The 15,135-nt window shown below is 34.3% G+C and overlaps 1 protein-coding gene across 5 annotated transcripts in view; it reads right to left on the minus strand.

Moving 5' to 3' along the window:
- Window positions 1-14,900, minus strand: part of LOC139989232 (uncharacterized) — a 304,461-nt gene extending 289,561 nt beyond the window's left edge. For 2 of the 5 annotated variants that reach the window (XM_072007392.1, XM_072007393.1), the window contains exons 1-2: window positions 14,444-14,900; window positions 5,118-5,289 (exon numbers count right to left, since the gene is read on the minus strand). In XM_072007392.1, coding sequence (XP_071863493.1) covers window positions 5,118-5,288 — 171 coding nt within the window. In that variant the 5' untranslated portion in view covers window position 5,289; window positions 14,444-14,900. The remainder of the gene's footprint in view (window positions 1-5,117; window positions 5,290-14,443) is intronic. The other 3 variants (XM_072007386.1, XM_072007385.1, XM_072007387.1) reach the window with 3 other exon arrangements.
- Between the last annotated feature and the right edge of the window lie 235 nt (window positions 14,901-15,135).

Raw genomic sequence — 15,135 nt, forward strand, 5'->3', positions numbered from 1 at the left:
CTAAAGAGTGCGACGATGTTGGTGCACAATTATGATTTTCATCCCATGCAAAAATGTTCAAACACCAAGGAAGAAGCTTATGCTATGGCATAAACCACGACAATGATACGTGTATGACGTATGACATTATTTCGAGTCTCTAAGGGCTGGATGAATTCTATATGCTTCAACCCTCGAGTGATGGTTCAAAATATCTTCATAAAACGCGAGGAAAGCGTATGGAAAGTATACGTAAAATAATCGTACGTAATCTTTCTTTTATGTGGCATTCTTTACGAGATTAATAATAAATAAAGAATTTTAAAGAAAAAATGAGATATTGAATTATTCTGAATAAGAAGATAAGCTAAACGCATTGAAATTAGTAAAGTTATTATTGAAAGCAGAGTGAATAAATTAAGTCTATACAAATTACATATAATGCATATGTAAATATTTCAAATGATTCAATATATAGGTACTTAGGAATGAAATGAATGATCGAAAGACCATTCGATTTATTTTAAGCCTATTCACCCCAAAGGGGTGTGTTTTAACGGTAACATCCTTCCCTATAGGTTTTATAGGTTACGAGAACTTCAAATTGAGAGTCACTGACGTAAATATAGGTTCAGGGGTGAAAACAGGGTGCGCATTCCAAAGCCTTGGATCTAGGTATCCTCGCGCATTCATTCATAAAAATTCACTCAACCGCGTGGTTACTCCCACCGAGAGAATTGGAGGGTTCGTTCCAACCCCGATCAGTATGACAGCTCGACAAAGTTAAAGGGTACTGTGCCTCGTCTTTTTAACTCTCCTTCAGAGCAAGTGATTGCTAATGCCGTCTTGACAATATGTATAGAAATATTCATGTCATTTCTTTTCTATTACAATTCTTTTAAAAAGCGTCCGGCCTCGAATGAACGAGTTTCGAAAAAAAGAAAGCGCATTTCCTAAATGATATCAGTATCAATGCAATTGACAAAATGTACTTTGCTGTATTAGATTTTAAAGTAAAATTTATCAATGAAGTCAGAAGAATAATATCTTTTAATTAGCTTAAAGTTATAGGAGGGTTAATGATTAAAAATTATATTTTAAGTAATAGAACTATAAATCACGTTAATTTATAGCGTGAATAATACTGAGTATTCTGTATATTGAAATAAATACATTACAAAAATTCTTGTAAGAATATTACCCCCAGACTATAATCGTTCTCCTTTAAAAAGAATAACTGCTCATAATCGTAATCGTAACCATAATAATCCCGACATTTCAGACGGAGCAGATTTCGCCATTAATATTCCAGCAGCGTATAGATAATTACCCGAAGGTTCGCACCTCACGATGTTAATAAAGAAATCACCAGTAATATCGAGATGTCAGTCGCCCTTTATTTTTCCCACTGTCGTCGTCGTGTCGCGTGGAAGATACGAAAACAGAGAAGTCGTGCCTTAACTCTCATGATAATCGTTCGAGTGCATTAGAGTCGGTTTAAGTAACTTTGAAACGATGTTTACTTCTAGGGAAGCCTAAAATATGATTCCTGAAATTGATTCTTACGCGTTTAGGGTTCTACCTAGGAATATCAAAACATTATTGAAATAATCCCGTACGTCTTTAGGTGACAGAAAAGATGTTGCACGTGTTATACAAACTATTTTTGTCCACTTTGTGATAAAAATAATTACAAAAATGTAATTTACTCATTGCTGATTAACTTAAAAACGTTATCGACAGAAGAATGTAGAAATATTGCTTAAAATGTTTTATGTATTTTTATAACGTGTGCTGATCAGATGTGAAAATAATTGTATTATTTATTTATTAAACAGCTATCATTGCTATAATTTATTTGATAAATCTGTATTCAGGAGTCACAAGCAGCTAACCCTCTCACGGAAGATAGCGACACCACTGGCGCCCTCTATAGTCGTTTTCTTCAGATTCGTGACGACGCTTCATTTTTATTGATTTTTTTAAATCTGTCCATTTCAATCCTTTCTTTACAGGAAACAGTTTGTTAAATAAATAGAATCTGAAAAGTATATTACTGCAAACGCTAGCACTTTAATATTTCATCACTGAACATGATTACATAATGATCCTAAATAATGTAGCACTTAAAATTTTAAATGTTCTATCTTAAAAGCTTTACACTACTTATTACGAAGTAATAGAATAATTATTTTCAGGTCAAAAGCAAATAAGGAATTTTTCGTTGTCGATTCGATCTTACAACATTGACTTTATCTTATTCACGGTCCTACGAAACCCCTTGGCCTCCTTCCGTTATGCGCGCCGTTGGCTAAATAGCTAACTTCGCACAACTATCTCAATAGATTATGATTATTGTGGAGGAAAGCTCTGATTTATGCAATTATCATAAATTCAGTTCCGCCTACCACCTTGCGTATGCTCAAGACGCTCCAACTATATTCCCATTCATAGGATTTCAATAGCAAATTATTCCCTCATAAAGTATGTGAATTCGCCTGCATGAAAGATTATTCAGAAAATTTAAATAAACGCAACATCTATGAAATGTATTGTCTTTTTATCCTACTGAGAGTATTATCATGGCAAAAATATATATTTCTATAATTTTAAAAACCTAGAAACTTTTTTTATTGTTAAAAAAGATTAAAAATTAGAATTTGTGACCAATATAACGATTAAAAACTTTTAACTGTTCATTATCCCGTTTTATAAATATTATATAGAGTGTACTGCGAAGGAAGAACTGTGTAAGCCTTGCGTGATTTCATATGTGTAAGTTTTCATTAAAAATTTATTGAAATATTACTATGGCATGCAAACATATTATTAATGTATTTATGGATAAATTTAAAACATGAAAATATTTTAAATTTTTATGTATAATAAAATTTTTTAAATCGAACGTTAATCGATAATTTAAGGCGCTTATCATCTGGTTTAAATCAACACTTGCGCAAATAAGTTACAATTTGTCGATAACAGTTTGTCCCACTCAGTAATCTACCTTACCGATAGATGTGACCTTGACTTTGTCGGTACAAACCACCACTAAGGATGAATCTGCTAAAACCACCCCTAGATGAGGTATCCGTCTATGAGCTATCGTTGATAACAATGTACCCATAGTACTGTCGGTAATAACTTCTTCCAAATTTTTAAAATACCTAATAACAACTTCTTCTTTCGTTTATTGTACTTATTCAATTGTATCTGAAAATACGTAAAACGTGTATGTTCTTTTCAGCATAGTGAAATATTTGATTATCGACCGAGTATCTGATCAGAGAATGTCTGACTAAAGCGATATTTACTACTGACTGATAATATTCTACTTTGTACCTTCCATGAGATACATTGATATAAATACAATTGCATGTATCAATGAACAGTTAACATTGTACAATAACTTTTCATAGTAATGGAAGTAATCAAAGAATAAGCCCAGTAAAAATATTTAACTTCTTCAATGATACTGTTTCGAAATAAAAATTATTACTATTTTAGAAGGTTGATTTCTTGAAGTAACATTAGCACAAGTGCCTCTTAACAGAGCGACCTATCACATCGTCGAATTTAAGCATCGAACGTACGAACCATTTTATACGGTTAGAGGAAATTCCTTTCCTCTCCAATTACGCGGTTCAAACTTTGGAAACTTCGTCGACGAATCTCGGTGGGAAAAGGTTTGAAACTCCTCGAGAAACTTTAAAAATCGTTATTTTGCAGGGAAGCCGAAGCCTCCCCTACCGAGTTACGTGAATCCCTCCTTCATGACTCCCTGCCGGATAAAATGGAACGAAAAAGAAACAAAAGAGTAATCATACAGCTGCAAGGAAAACTTTTTCGATCAGCCAAAATAGATATTCTCCTACGTATTTAGAGTTATGTAAAATAATTTCCTACTTTAGCATACAAATTCCGAGCCCTATTTGTCTCAGGATAAAGAAAGTAAACTTATTGTAATTTAATAATTGAAAAATTCGTTATAAAAAATTAAAATAATATTCACGATAAAACTGTTCGATACTCAATACCGCAACATCGTAGATATATTTTACAGGTTAAATTATTTATACCGAAATAAAATTATTTAAAAAACATTCTATATTTTTATAATTATGATATATTATATAGTGAAAATAAGATAAAAAATTATCTACTTCGTTGTTGCGGATTCGAGCTTACGTAGACATTTATAGGAGCAATAATAAAGTGCCGAATGATCGATAAAAAAACCTCCACGATAAAATAAAACGTCAGCGCTTTACGCGGTTACAAGAGTTCCACTTTACGTTTCTTGTCAATCCCATTTTTTCTGCGAACAAAAGTTATTTAATCTCCTCATTCATTCTACGAACGAACGCAACATTATAGATAATTAAAAATTAACTCGTAGCAATGAGGAACGAATCACATGAAACGTCATCTTATTCAATTTGACAGCTTCGAATATTTAATTTCATTAAGTTATTGTTATTATGGTAAGATGGGCTGGAATATTATTACAATAAGACTCTCATCAATAGACGTTATTCGCAAAAGAAGAAACAGAAATATACTTCACGTTTCTTGGAAAAGAGATAAAAGTTCAACTTTAAGAAATTATGTGAAATGTCACACTTTTAATTAGAAATAATTTGGAAGGAGTTAGTGGAAAACTAACTTCGTGTTAAACAGCTAATTTTATACTTGTTACGACCAATCAGAAAAATTTCAGAAGTAACTTCAGACGAAGATGTTCGTGTCTTTGTCATTAAACTTATAAACTTCATTACTTATACTTTTACGAAACGATTATAGCAAAAATGATTTGTAGAATTTTAATTACAAGTTTCATAAAGAAGAACGCTTACACCTCATGAAAACGTTCTCAACGTCAGAAAGGCTATGAAAATGATCTGCTATTTCTTAGTACTTAAATAGTGGAAGTAATTAATTTTATATTTAATTATGTTTCAGAGCCTTGTTAAAAGGCGTTGTGAATTTTTAACGTAGGTTCAATTTTAATTTCACGATTCTTCAAAGGATTGTTAACGCGACGTAAAGACAAGATAGAAGAAAGTAATTGGTCTTTATGTTCCTGTAAATTGAATGACAACAAAAGATTTTTGATAACTTATTCATGCTTCACTTACCTTTTTCGGCGAGGGATGCAGCACAGTTACCGGGACCTGTCGGGGGGTTGGAATGAGTGGCGTTTGGGTTGACTCCTTCACAGAATATAACGGCAATTTTGTCTCTCTGTTGCTTGGCAGCTCTAGTAAGTGCTGTATAGAATGGTTTTGCCTCGTCTTCTTTGACGCCATTCTATCACAAAAAAAACAAACTATTAACGTCGCTATTAGTACTCGATATTTAATACAACGTTAAGTGGTAGCTATCTAATGAATTAGTAAACAGCACATCAATTGCTAATAACACAATTATGGTATGAATTATTTGTTATATTAATTGCATAACGAAATTTATGGTTAGTTTCAATAATGAATAATGAAGAGACGTCGAAGAGTATTCATTACGATTCCTGTGAATTTGCTCGATAATAAATTTCAATGTTTGTTATTTGTATTAAAAAATTTCCGGTTATATGATTAATCCACATCGCGTAGCGTGTGTGTGAGTAGGAATAAAATTTCCAAAATATTCTACGTAACGTTTTGATTATGCTGAACGATATAGGCATATATTATAAACCTTATGATTATCGAGGATATCCAAATCTCGACGTAACAGTGTGCGTAGATCCCTTTTTCCAGCAGCGTCGTGAAACTGGATATCGGATAAAACTTTCGCATTTAACTTTTCCGTCCTGTAGGGGAAACGGCCAACAAAGCTCATCACCGGAAACTTTTCCGAGACAAAGAGGAACGAACGGGAGCCAAGCGAGATAGAAGATGACGCGCGCCGCGACGCTGACCACGATATAAACCTACACTCTGCATCACCGTCTCTGTACCAACGTTTACACCCGTGATCGTGTCCCAACTATCCGTATACAGATGTCTGCATTCTTTGTTATTATAATTTTCAAACGTAAATGTTGGACCAACAGAATGAATATTAAACTTCTGCGAGTAGTCGTATCAAATTTAAATCTTTCATCACTACATAGAACAAAGAAAGCGGATAAGAAATATGGTAATTACTAGGTATAAGATAGTAATAGTGACAAAACAAACGAAAGAAGCGGAACCCCTTGTAATTTGTAAGGAAAACAATAAAGATATTATCTATCTACCGCTACATAGAACAATACACATTATCCCTGTTGCTGAGAGAAGCAACATTATATGAGAGGAGAGACTCTCATATAATGAATGACGTGACAGAATTAAGTAAAGAACATTTATAAAACATGATCATATTAGAAAGTAATATAAAATTCCAAATTAAAGCTAAGAAAAAACAAATCCTTTTCTCTCACTTTAAAAATCATTCTATACACTTATCCGAGACGACTGAATAATCTGAACAAAAGTATTCACGGACAAAAGGTAAAAAATTTTTGTTGCAGAACTTGTAACTTATTTTCCAGCAGACGCTCTTAAGTCACTTCAGCCAACGACTTACTTTTGTCATCATCGTAAGCAGTTTTCAAGTTACAAACACTCAAAGAAAAGAATATAGCTTCCTCGTTGCGCGAAGCAAAAAGTAATGCCTTTAAATGGCTCAAACTGAAATGACATCGCGGCGAGCGTGTGCATGTGCGTTTAAAGTTGACTGCACGTGCTGGTGGAGAATCGCTCGGTGCGCACAACGGTGGGGTAACTCACCCCCGAAGCCGCCGCGAAAGTTTGTTCTCTTGTGTGTTTACGCACGCGCCAGATCGTGCACACACATTCGACCAAGTACACTTATAGCAATGCACGACGTCGGCGAGCAATACGACCGTGACCTTACCGACTGAACTGCAATCGAAAAACTGGAGGGAGTGTTGAAAGCAATTAGATTCATTACGATTATCTATTATCTGGATTCGATGCAAACTCGAAAATAACAGTATTCGTGTCTGTTACAGAACAATTTAGAACGTACTGCTGTGATATTTTCTATTAAACTGCTGTAGAATTAAATTTAAAATAACCTTGTCATTTATATTTGATGTCATGTTAAATACCTTGATGTGGATAACAATTCATTGTTATTAAAAAGATGTGTTATAAATTTGCTTAGAAATAATTCAGTAGAGAAACAAAATTCTTATTCTACCATAACCCATTCTACCATTGTCCGCAGTGTTTGTACAGAGTGTCACATACATTCTACCGCAGTAAATAAGGATAACTGTCATAACACGTTTAACTAATATGAAGCGACTTTATTATCGTTCGAAAAAATATATTCAGTATTCTATAATGATGTCACGCGTAACATTATAGTTTTTTTATATAGGTCGATACCAAAAAGCGCATACAAAGTGGAATATGAAGTTACTTCAATTAATAGCTTACAATGATTACTTCACGAACTAAAATAATTTTGATTCCAGTATACATTTTAATTCAATTACCTGGAAGCCAATATGTTATATACACATAGCAAGCAAAATGTCTATCTGTACACTTTATACAGTGCGGAAATGAAATAGGTATTGATTCTTGTAATTTCAATACTGATATTTCGAGGCAAAGTATACATGATCATTTTTGTGCGAGGAAGTTCGCATTTTTTTATTGCAAAAAGTTCAAACTTAGCAGCTGCACAAATAATTAATTCGATAACTTCTCTAGCAATGTTTAAATACATTGTATGTAGTTATTGCGATAAATTACTTAAATGTAAAAGCTGCAGATCCATTTTAACTACAGCCCAACTTTTGTATACTAATAACAGAAAAAGAACATAACAATATTCTCAACAATTTTTTATCAGATCAAGCGATAATACAACAACTTTCAATTGTACAACTTTAGAAACACTATAGTACCGCTTCATTTCAGAGACCACTTTGTTTATTAGATTTATGAATGTATAATTTTAATTACAAAAATAAAACTTTTGAGAACAGTTAATTAAAAACAGCAACGAATGTCTTAGGATATGGCAAGATAAAATACATCGTGAAATTCTAACTAATCTTGAGAAGATCATACGAAACAAATATTCGTATCTTTTCACAAAATGTATATTATCAACGACATAAATATACCATTAATTCCTTTTCATTTTTCAGGCGCTTTACACAGTGTGAATATTGTAGTATTTAGATGAAAATTAATTTAAACATTCATATACCAGTAAACTGAGTTTTCAATTTAGTTTAATATTAAAATAAAAATATAGATATCAAATATACCAAATTTTATTTAAAATATATGTTTTTATACGTAAATTTAGTGAAGAAACGAACGTGATATACACACATATTTCTATGAGTATTTTAATAAAGGTATCTTTATGACTAAATGCCTGGATAAAATAATTAAAACATTTTAATATTGCAAAATATTTTGCGCCGGTATTTTTTATATTACTCATTGCCAGCCCTTTAAAAATAACATTTATGTCCTACAGTTCACCAATTCGGATTTAATTGTTCCCTTTCACTTGCTACGTTCTATTATATAACATTATGTCAAATGTTTCATGATATTAACGTAATATTAAAACTGTTTCTTATTAAAAATAATAATTGTAAATCAATATTATATTTTTGAAAGTTTAGACACCCGTCACATATTTATTACATAAAAATACACCATGAATGTAAAGCTAAGTAAATTTACTACAAACTACGTAGCGAAATAAATTTTGAGCGGAACGGCAAGAACCCCATCCCCATAGCCGTTCTTCTCTATTTCCTTTCGATCAATCTACAGTAGACGTATGTATACTGTATGTTACTATTAAACTTCTTTGAAGTTTGCTTAAATTGAAATACCAGAATTAAAGAAAAGATTATTGACTTCAACAAATATTTTTAATTCGCATGCCTACCACGTGTAACTTTAAAGCGATATCAACGTTATATTCCTTACTGTTTTATTTTTTGTTAATAATCGATATGACTTGATTATATGTATAATGTAACAACTTGTATACAGCACCCGTTTTATTTTATTTTCGGCAAATAATTTCGTTACGTCCTTCTTCTGTTTTAAAATGATGTAATAATATGTAACATAAAACTACTAACGTATTTCATAAATAATAAAATTAATATCAACATCAGTTATCTCCTCTCTCGCATACATATATATATATATATATGAATTCATACATATACATGTATGAATTCCGTCAATTTGTCATATTCCAATGTATATGTGTATACGTGTGTATATATTTGTTATATATATAACAAATTGAAGCGATTCATACAGATTTACAATTTGACCTATCAAACGATTCTCTAAATTTTTTTGAAAATCGATAAATATATAGGTCATAGGAAATTAATGATGCCGTAGATACCAGTTGAAAAGCTATACAATTGCTTCGAAATTACGTGAAAGTGAAGTATTTTACAATATTGGCTAAAGCGTTAACGATTCGATTCGAATGACTTGTATCTCTTGCCACGATAGTGTGCTCTTTCCACTTTCATTCTTCGCAATTGCAATATAACAGATAAACGATTGTGCACAGGCTATTAATCCGAATTTCTATTTGATTGATGTGTTGGACGTATGCATTTAAATGATAGAGCTAGCATTGTCATATTAACAATTTACAAATCACCTAATAAAATAAGATTAGGATCACATCAATATTTTACATTTCGTTTATAAATTCATAATACGTACATGAATAAATTTTGTAATAATTTTCTCAAAGCGATAAAATCTTTTCTGTATTCTCAATTAAATAATCGTTATTCGCACCGGTTTGAATAATCGTTAAACAAGTATATATGTATATTGATTACTATTACATAATTACATTCATATCATAATTCACGACACGGATTCCATATAGAAAAGATTCGTCGAACGTTTATTACATACGATTGAGATAACAATTAAACGAACGTGATCGTATCAATATTAGATGACACAGCGATAGAAACGAGGGAAGAAAGCACCGAACGGTAGAAGAGAAATGAAAAGAAAGAAGAAGAAAAAGAAGAGGAAGAAGTAGAAGAAGAAGAAGAAGAGGGAGGTGGCGGAAGGTACGTATTTCAGTCATCCGGCCAACTTTTGCAAGTTTAATGCCCGAGCGCTCGAGTAATTTAACACGACGAAATTAACTTTTCAGTTTTACCAAAGTTTCCTGGCAACTTAACCACGTTTCCGCGTCTCTTTCCATCGTATCGCGCGTTCTCGCTTCTTCTGGCTTCTTCTTCGCCCACTCTCCCGGTACCAACACGAACACCTAAGACCAACTTTTAAAGCGCTCACCGTGGTAACAACTGCGTGGCTTAACGCGAGCTCTACTCAACTATAATTCCACCCTTAAGACTCCAAGTTTACGACGTAAACTTCCTCCTTACCGTCGGCGTCGGGCCACGCTGATGCCGATACTTCGATTTTGGCAACGAGAAAAACAGAGGTGGTCGGTGGGAAGAAAATAGAACTATGGCAACGGTGGACCGAACCGATATCGGAGATTTGTGCACGAAAACAATTGGATCACTCCGCAAAGAAAATTCTCGGCAGCGTGGCAGTTATCAGAGACCTTCCGAAACGCGTATCTGAAAATCATGTAATCTGTCCACGCTTTTTTGTCGGATAATACCGCGATCGAAGATGATAAGCGTGTTGCAGTATTTTGCTATAGCGAGATTGTGTATTCGGAATCCGGAAACCTTTTCGAAAAGCAGAACGTATTTTTTCCGTATGAAAGCTTGACAGAAATGTAATTCGGATATTCTCGATATAAAATTTATTTTTTCCTTGTTTCTAAGAACGGACATTTATAATCGTTCGTTGTAACCCTTTAATATTTAGATATTTGATTTGCGAATGTATAACGCAAATATTAAGCAGAGAATTAATATAATTTTCATTCATATAAAATTCTAATTTCGAAATTTTTTAAATTTTACCTCGTGGAAAAATTAACCGAAGAAGGAAAAGGAAATGCTTGTGCGCAGCTTTGCTTGGCTATTATACTCGCACGATTGGTTATCTGTTACTTCCCATTCATCTGTCCCGGCATCCGCAACTTCTCAACGATTTCAAGCCTTTTCGCCAAGAGTCAGCACGAAAACTACCGAACGGATACCGAGACTTGAAATATTGTATCCATTGCTCATTCTAAAACGCCAGTCTTTCCGGTAAACAAAGCTTTTAATGATTGAGTGCACATTCGACGCTTTCACGTTTAAAATCGAACAAATGAGCGTGCCGTTCACCGTTATAATATTAGATACACTCAAAAGTTTCGAAACTGAATCTCTTTAAAATATCGATTTTATACGTAAATATTGAAGCGTGCCAAAATCACTTAAATTTGCGGTTGATTTCGTAAGAAAACACATCGATCAAATGACATGATTTCAAGTTTCGTCACTATTATTTATTCGCTGAATTTTTGGTAAACGTGTCCTCGATATAAGAGTTTGGAAGAAGTCGAGGCATCAAATAAGTTTTACTATATACGAACTTTGACACAGGTCAGCAATTTCTTATCCAATTTTTATTTAGTATCAAAGTTACAGAAAAGCTATTCGCTACGAAGTTACGAATGGTATAAAATTATGTTTGGGAAACTTTTGCTTCGTTCTTTTTAAAAGATTTATATTTAGTATGTTACTCTTATGAAACAATGTACTGCTTTAAGAAATACTCGTCAAGAAATACTTGTCAATTGGAATATATTTCTTTCAAAAATAATAAACTAAAAAATTCGTCATTAACGGTACCATTTTTAGGATATAATAAATTAAACAATTATATTAGATGTAATAGATGCATTGTAGCTGTAGCTTGTTTTCTACCATGTTTGTTGTAAAAATATGTAAAAGCGTTGAAATTCGCTTGTTTCAGTCAGTCAAAGTGCGTTTCACTCGTTGGTAAATGAAACAAAGTAAACAGAAGAAAATCATAACGTTAAAAATTGCATTCGTACTTTATTCGCAAGAACGAAAAAAAATATCAGACGTCAAAAATAAAAACTGTAACAAAAGTAATGGACGTTTCATTTTCTATAAAGATAAGTTTCATTTATCCCCATTAACATTTAGAATTGATACTTAATGAACGAAATCTAAGAAGGAAATAAAAATGATCCAAATATCTTTTTCTGTCAAGTTGCCTAATTTAATTACACGACCACTATAAACTCGAACCATAGTTGATGTTAAGAACAATTGCGAAAAGGAGAAGACTTATTACTTCCTTCATCCTTAGAGAAATACCCCCAAACTACTTCCTTAAAAACATTATCTTCTGATAGATGTACTCTAGCATATTTAAATAAACTTAATGAGTTCCTCCTTTGCGGCGTTGCCCATTGTTAATGTTAAAAGTATGGCACATTTACTCTTTTAGACCATCGAAGAAAGAATGCATCGCGGAAGGATACAAAGCAATGGGGCTGACTCTCTTGGGCAATATTCACACGTATGAAAAAAGAAGTAACAACTACGAAATATCGGATTAACCTCTAGCTCCGGTCTTGTGAGGCGAAGCGAGGAAACAACAGGAAACATCCTGGACTACGACGATGTCGTTGACGACGACGTCAACCTGGACGATGAGACGCACGCGCGTGGAATTGGAGTTGAAAGGCCTTGGACCACGCTCCGGAGGATTCCAAAAGCCCCCGGCCAACAGCCACTTGGTGGAATTCGAAGCACAATGCCAACAACGCGGAATTACACCGCGGAACCGTAATGATAGCGGCTTAATTAGTGCCTCTCTACTTTTTCATGCATCGGACTGTCATCCCAGGTGCTACTAAACGGGGACAGGATATCATATAACGCGTTTAAGATAGGGAAAACTCAGAGTTTCCATTGTTTCCCTTGATGGTACGTAACTCGCTCGATAAGAATGTTTATTCGAATAATCGGATAATTTGTTTTGGGGATAATACGTGAACGTGAATCGCACCAGTGTAGCTAAATTATTATTTAACGCGAAGTAAGGTAAGCGTAAAGATAGAAAAAACTTCTTATGTATAGTATTTGTTTTCATCACAGTTGGAATACCAGCGTGTCAGACTTTAGAGAAGACATTTTGTACTGAATAACCACTGTTTTATGTTCATTCATAATGAATAAAAGAGGATAGTGAACATTTTATGCGTATGGCTTCCCCAATTTTGTTAAATTGAAAACATGATGTTTTATGCCCATAGAAGTATGCGAGTTCTTTTTCAGAAAAATTACTGAGCGTAATTCGCGCCGGTTTTTTCCTCAAAATCATTTTGGCTCGTATACAAGGAACGCTTTGTATTCTTCCGGTATGACATAGATTTTTAACAATTACCAGACTGGTACGATATTTCGTATAATCCCGAGAACACGACGTCAAGTTTAATGCCCGATATCTCGTGCTTCAGTTCATTCTTTTCGAAATCCGCTGGTTCAGATTTTCCGTTACCAGTCCCATCCCAACAAATCGGTAGTTTTCGAAGCACAGGTTCAACACAAATAAGGAATTACATCCAAATGAAATGTATGCAAAGCAAAGCGAAACATTTACGAACTAAATAAAATAACAATAAAACAGGAATAAGAAGATACTTAAAACCGGTATTAACTTAATACCGTGCATATAATTTTATAAAAATATCAACGAATTTTTCGCACAGAATAGAATATAAAATTTTAGTAACGGAAAATGATTAAATTGAAAACATGTATATAATTTTATTACATTTTATAGTTATATTTACCCGCCACAATACACTTAAACTAATGAAATTTAAAAGTCAGCTACGCAAATACAATCGCATATACACGTATGATAACGCGCAAGAAACAATTGCTCCGGTGTGTAAGCACAAAGTTCCCCGATTCTCGATCAAATCCGCGCTACTACAGGAGCGCAAAACTTTTCGACGCTCATGAAACTTTCGAACGTGCGATCAGCATGTATTGGTAAGTTTATAGTGGAAGGGGTGAGCTCACAGAGGATTAATCTCACATTGAGTCTGCGCGCACAGAATCCCGATAATCAAAAGCGTTGATACTCTCACAACAAGCAACGTTATATAGTGCCTAGTAAATGATCAGCTGACCTATTCCATCCCCGGAGAGAAGAGAAACGCAGTATCGCCTGGATACTCGCGACGAATTACGCAGATTAGAGAACGATTTTTCTCTTTTTATCTAGCAATACGAAAATCTACCAGTCTGTGGCGATAGATCACAGTCGAACCGATAAACGATCGTGAAATTATTTAACAAACGAGTCTGCATAGACAGCTTCGAATTAGCGCGCAAAAGTTTAAATAGTTCTTTACAGTTCAAGCGAGTAACTATATTTCCAAAACAAGTCGAATACTTTATGCTTAAATAAATAGTTACGCCTGTTTAATCACAGTCACGCGCAATAATAACTATACATACGTGATTTATTTGTTGAAAACTAAGCCTCACGATCCAGTAATCCTGACCAGTCTGAAACACTTTTGAATCATGATATCAGCGTGTCCATCGTTGGTCAGTCGAATTCAGCACGAACACCAACGTAAACAAACGGTTCATGATGCCACCGTACGATTCACGAATGAACATAATAAAAAAAGCAAAAATGTCCCAGTTTCACGTTTCTTTATTATCTTGTGTCACATGTTTCCTTAGGTTACGCACATGGTCCTGCTGGGAGAAAAAAAATCGGCCTGATAAGAAGCCTGATCGTGGTGACCACATCTCGTGTCCTGTACCACTTTGCTCATCCCACTGTCACCGTAACACGCGGCACGTTTATCGCTGGCACGCGTCCGGCGTTACCGACGGAGTAAACTCGTTACTAGGTTAGAATTCGGTGAAAAGGGATCCCCGTGAGCGCACGCTACTAGAAAGCGGTCTCGCTTCTCCCCTCCCTCGGTACAGACTTTCCCCCCTCTTTCACCCCGCATCGCTCGTAGTTTCCAGGATCTCGGGAAAACTTTGCTGGAAAGCGGCAGGCGGCACGAGCCGAGTGGGGGTTGACAGATACGTACACCCCATCCAGAGTTTGAGTAGGGGAAACAGTTCTCCCTCTCCAGCCCCCTTTGTCTCTGTGTGTAAGCATGAACGCGGTAAATAAAAAAGTTTCA

The sequence above is a fragment of the Bombus fervidus genome, chromosome 7, assembly GCF_041682495.2.
Source record: "Bombus fervidus isolate BK054 chromosome 7, iyBomFerv1, whole genome shotgun sequence".
Classification (NCBI taxonomy): Eukaryota; Metazoa; Arthropoda; class Insecta; order Hymenoptera; family Apidae; genus Bombus; species Bombus fervidus.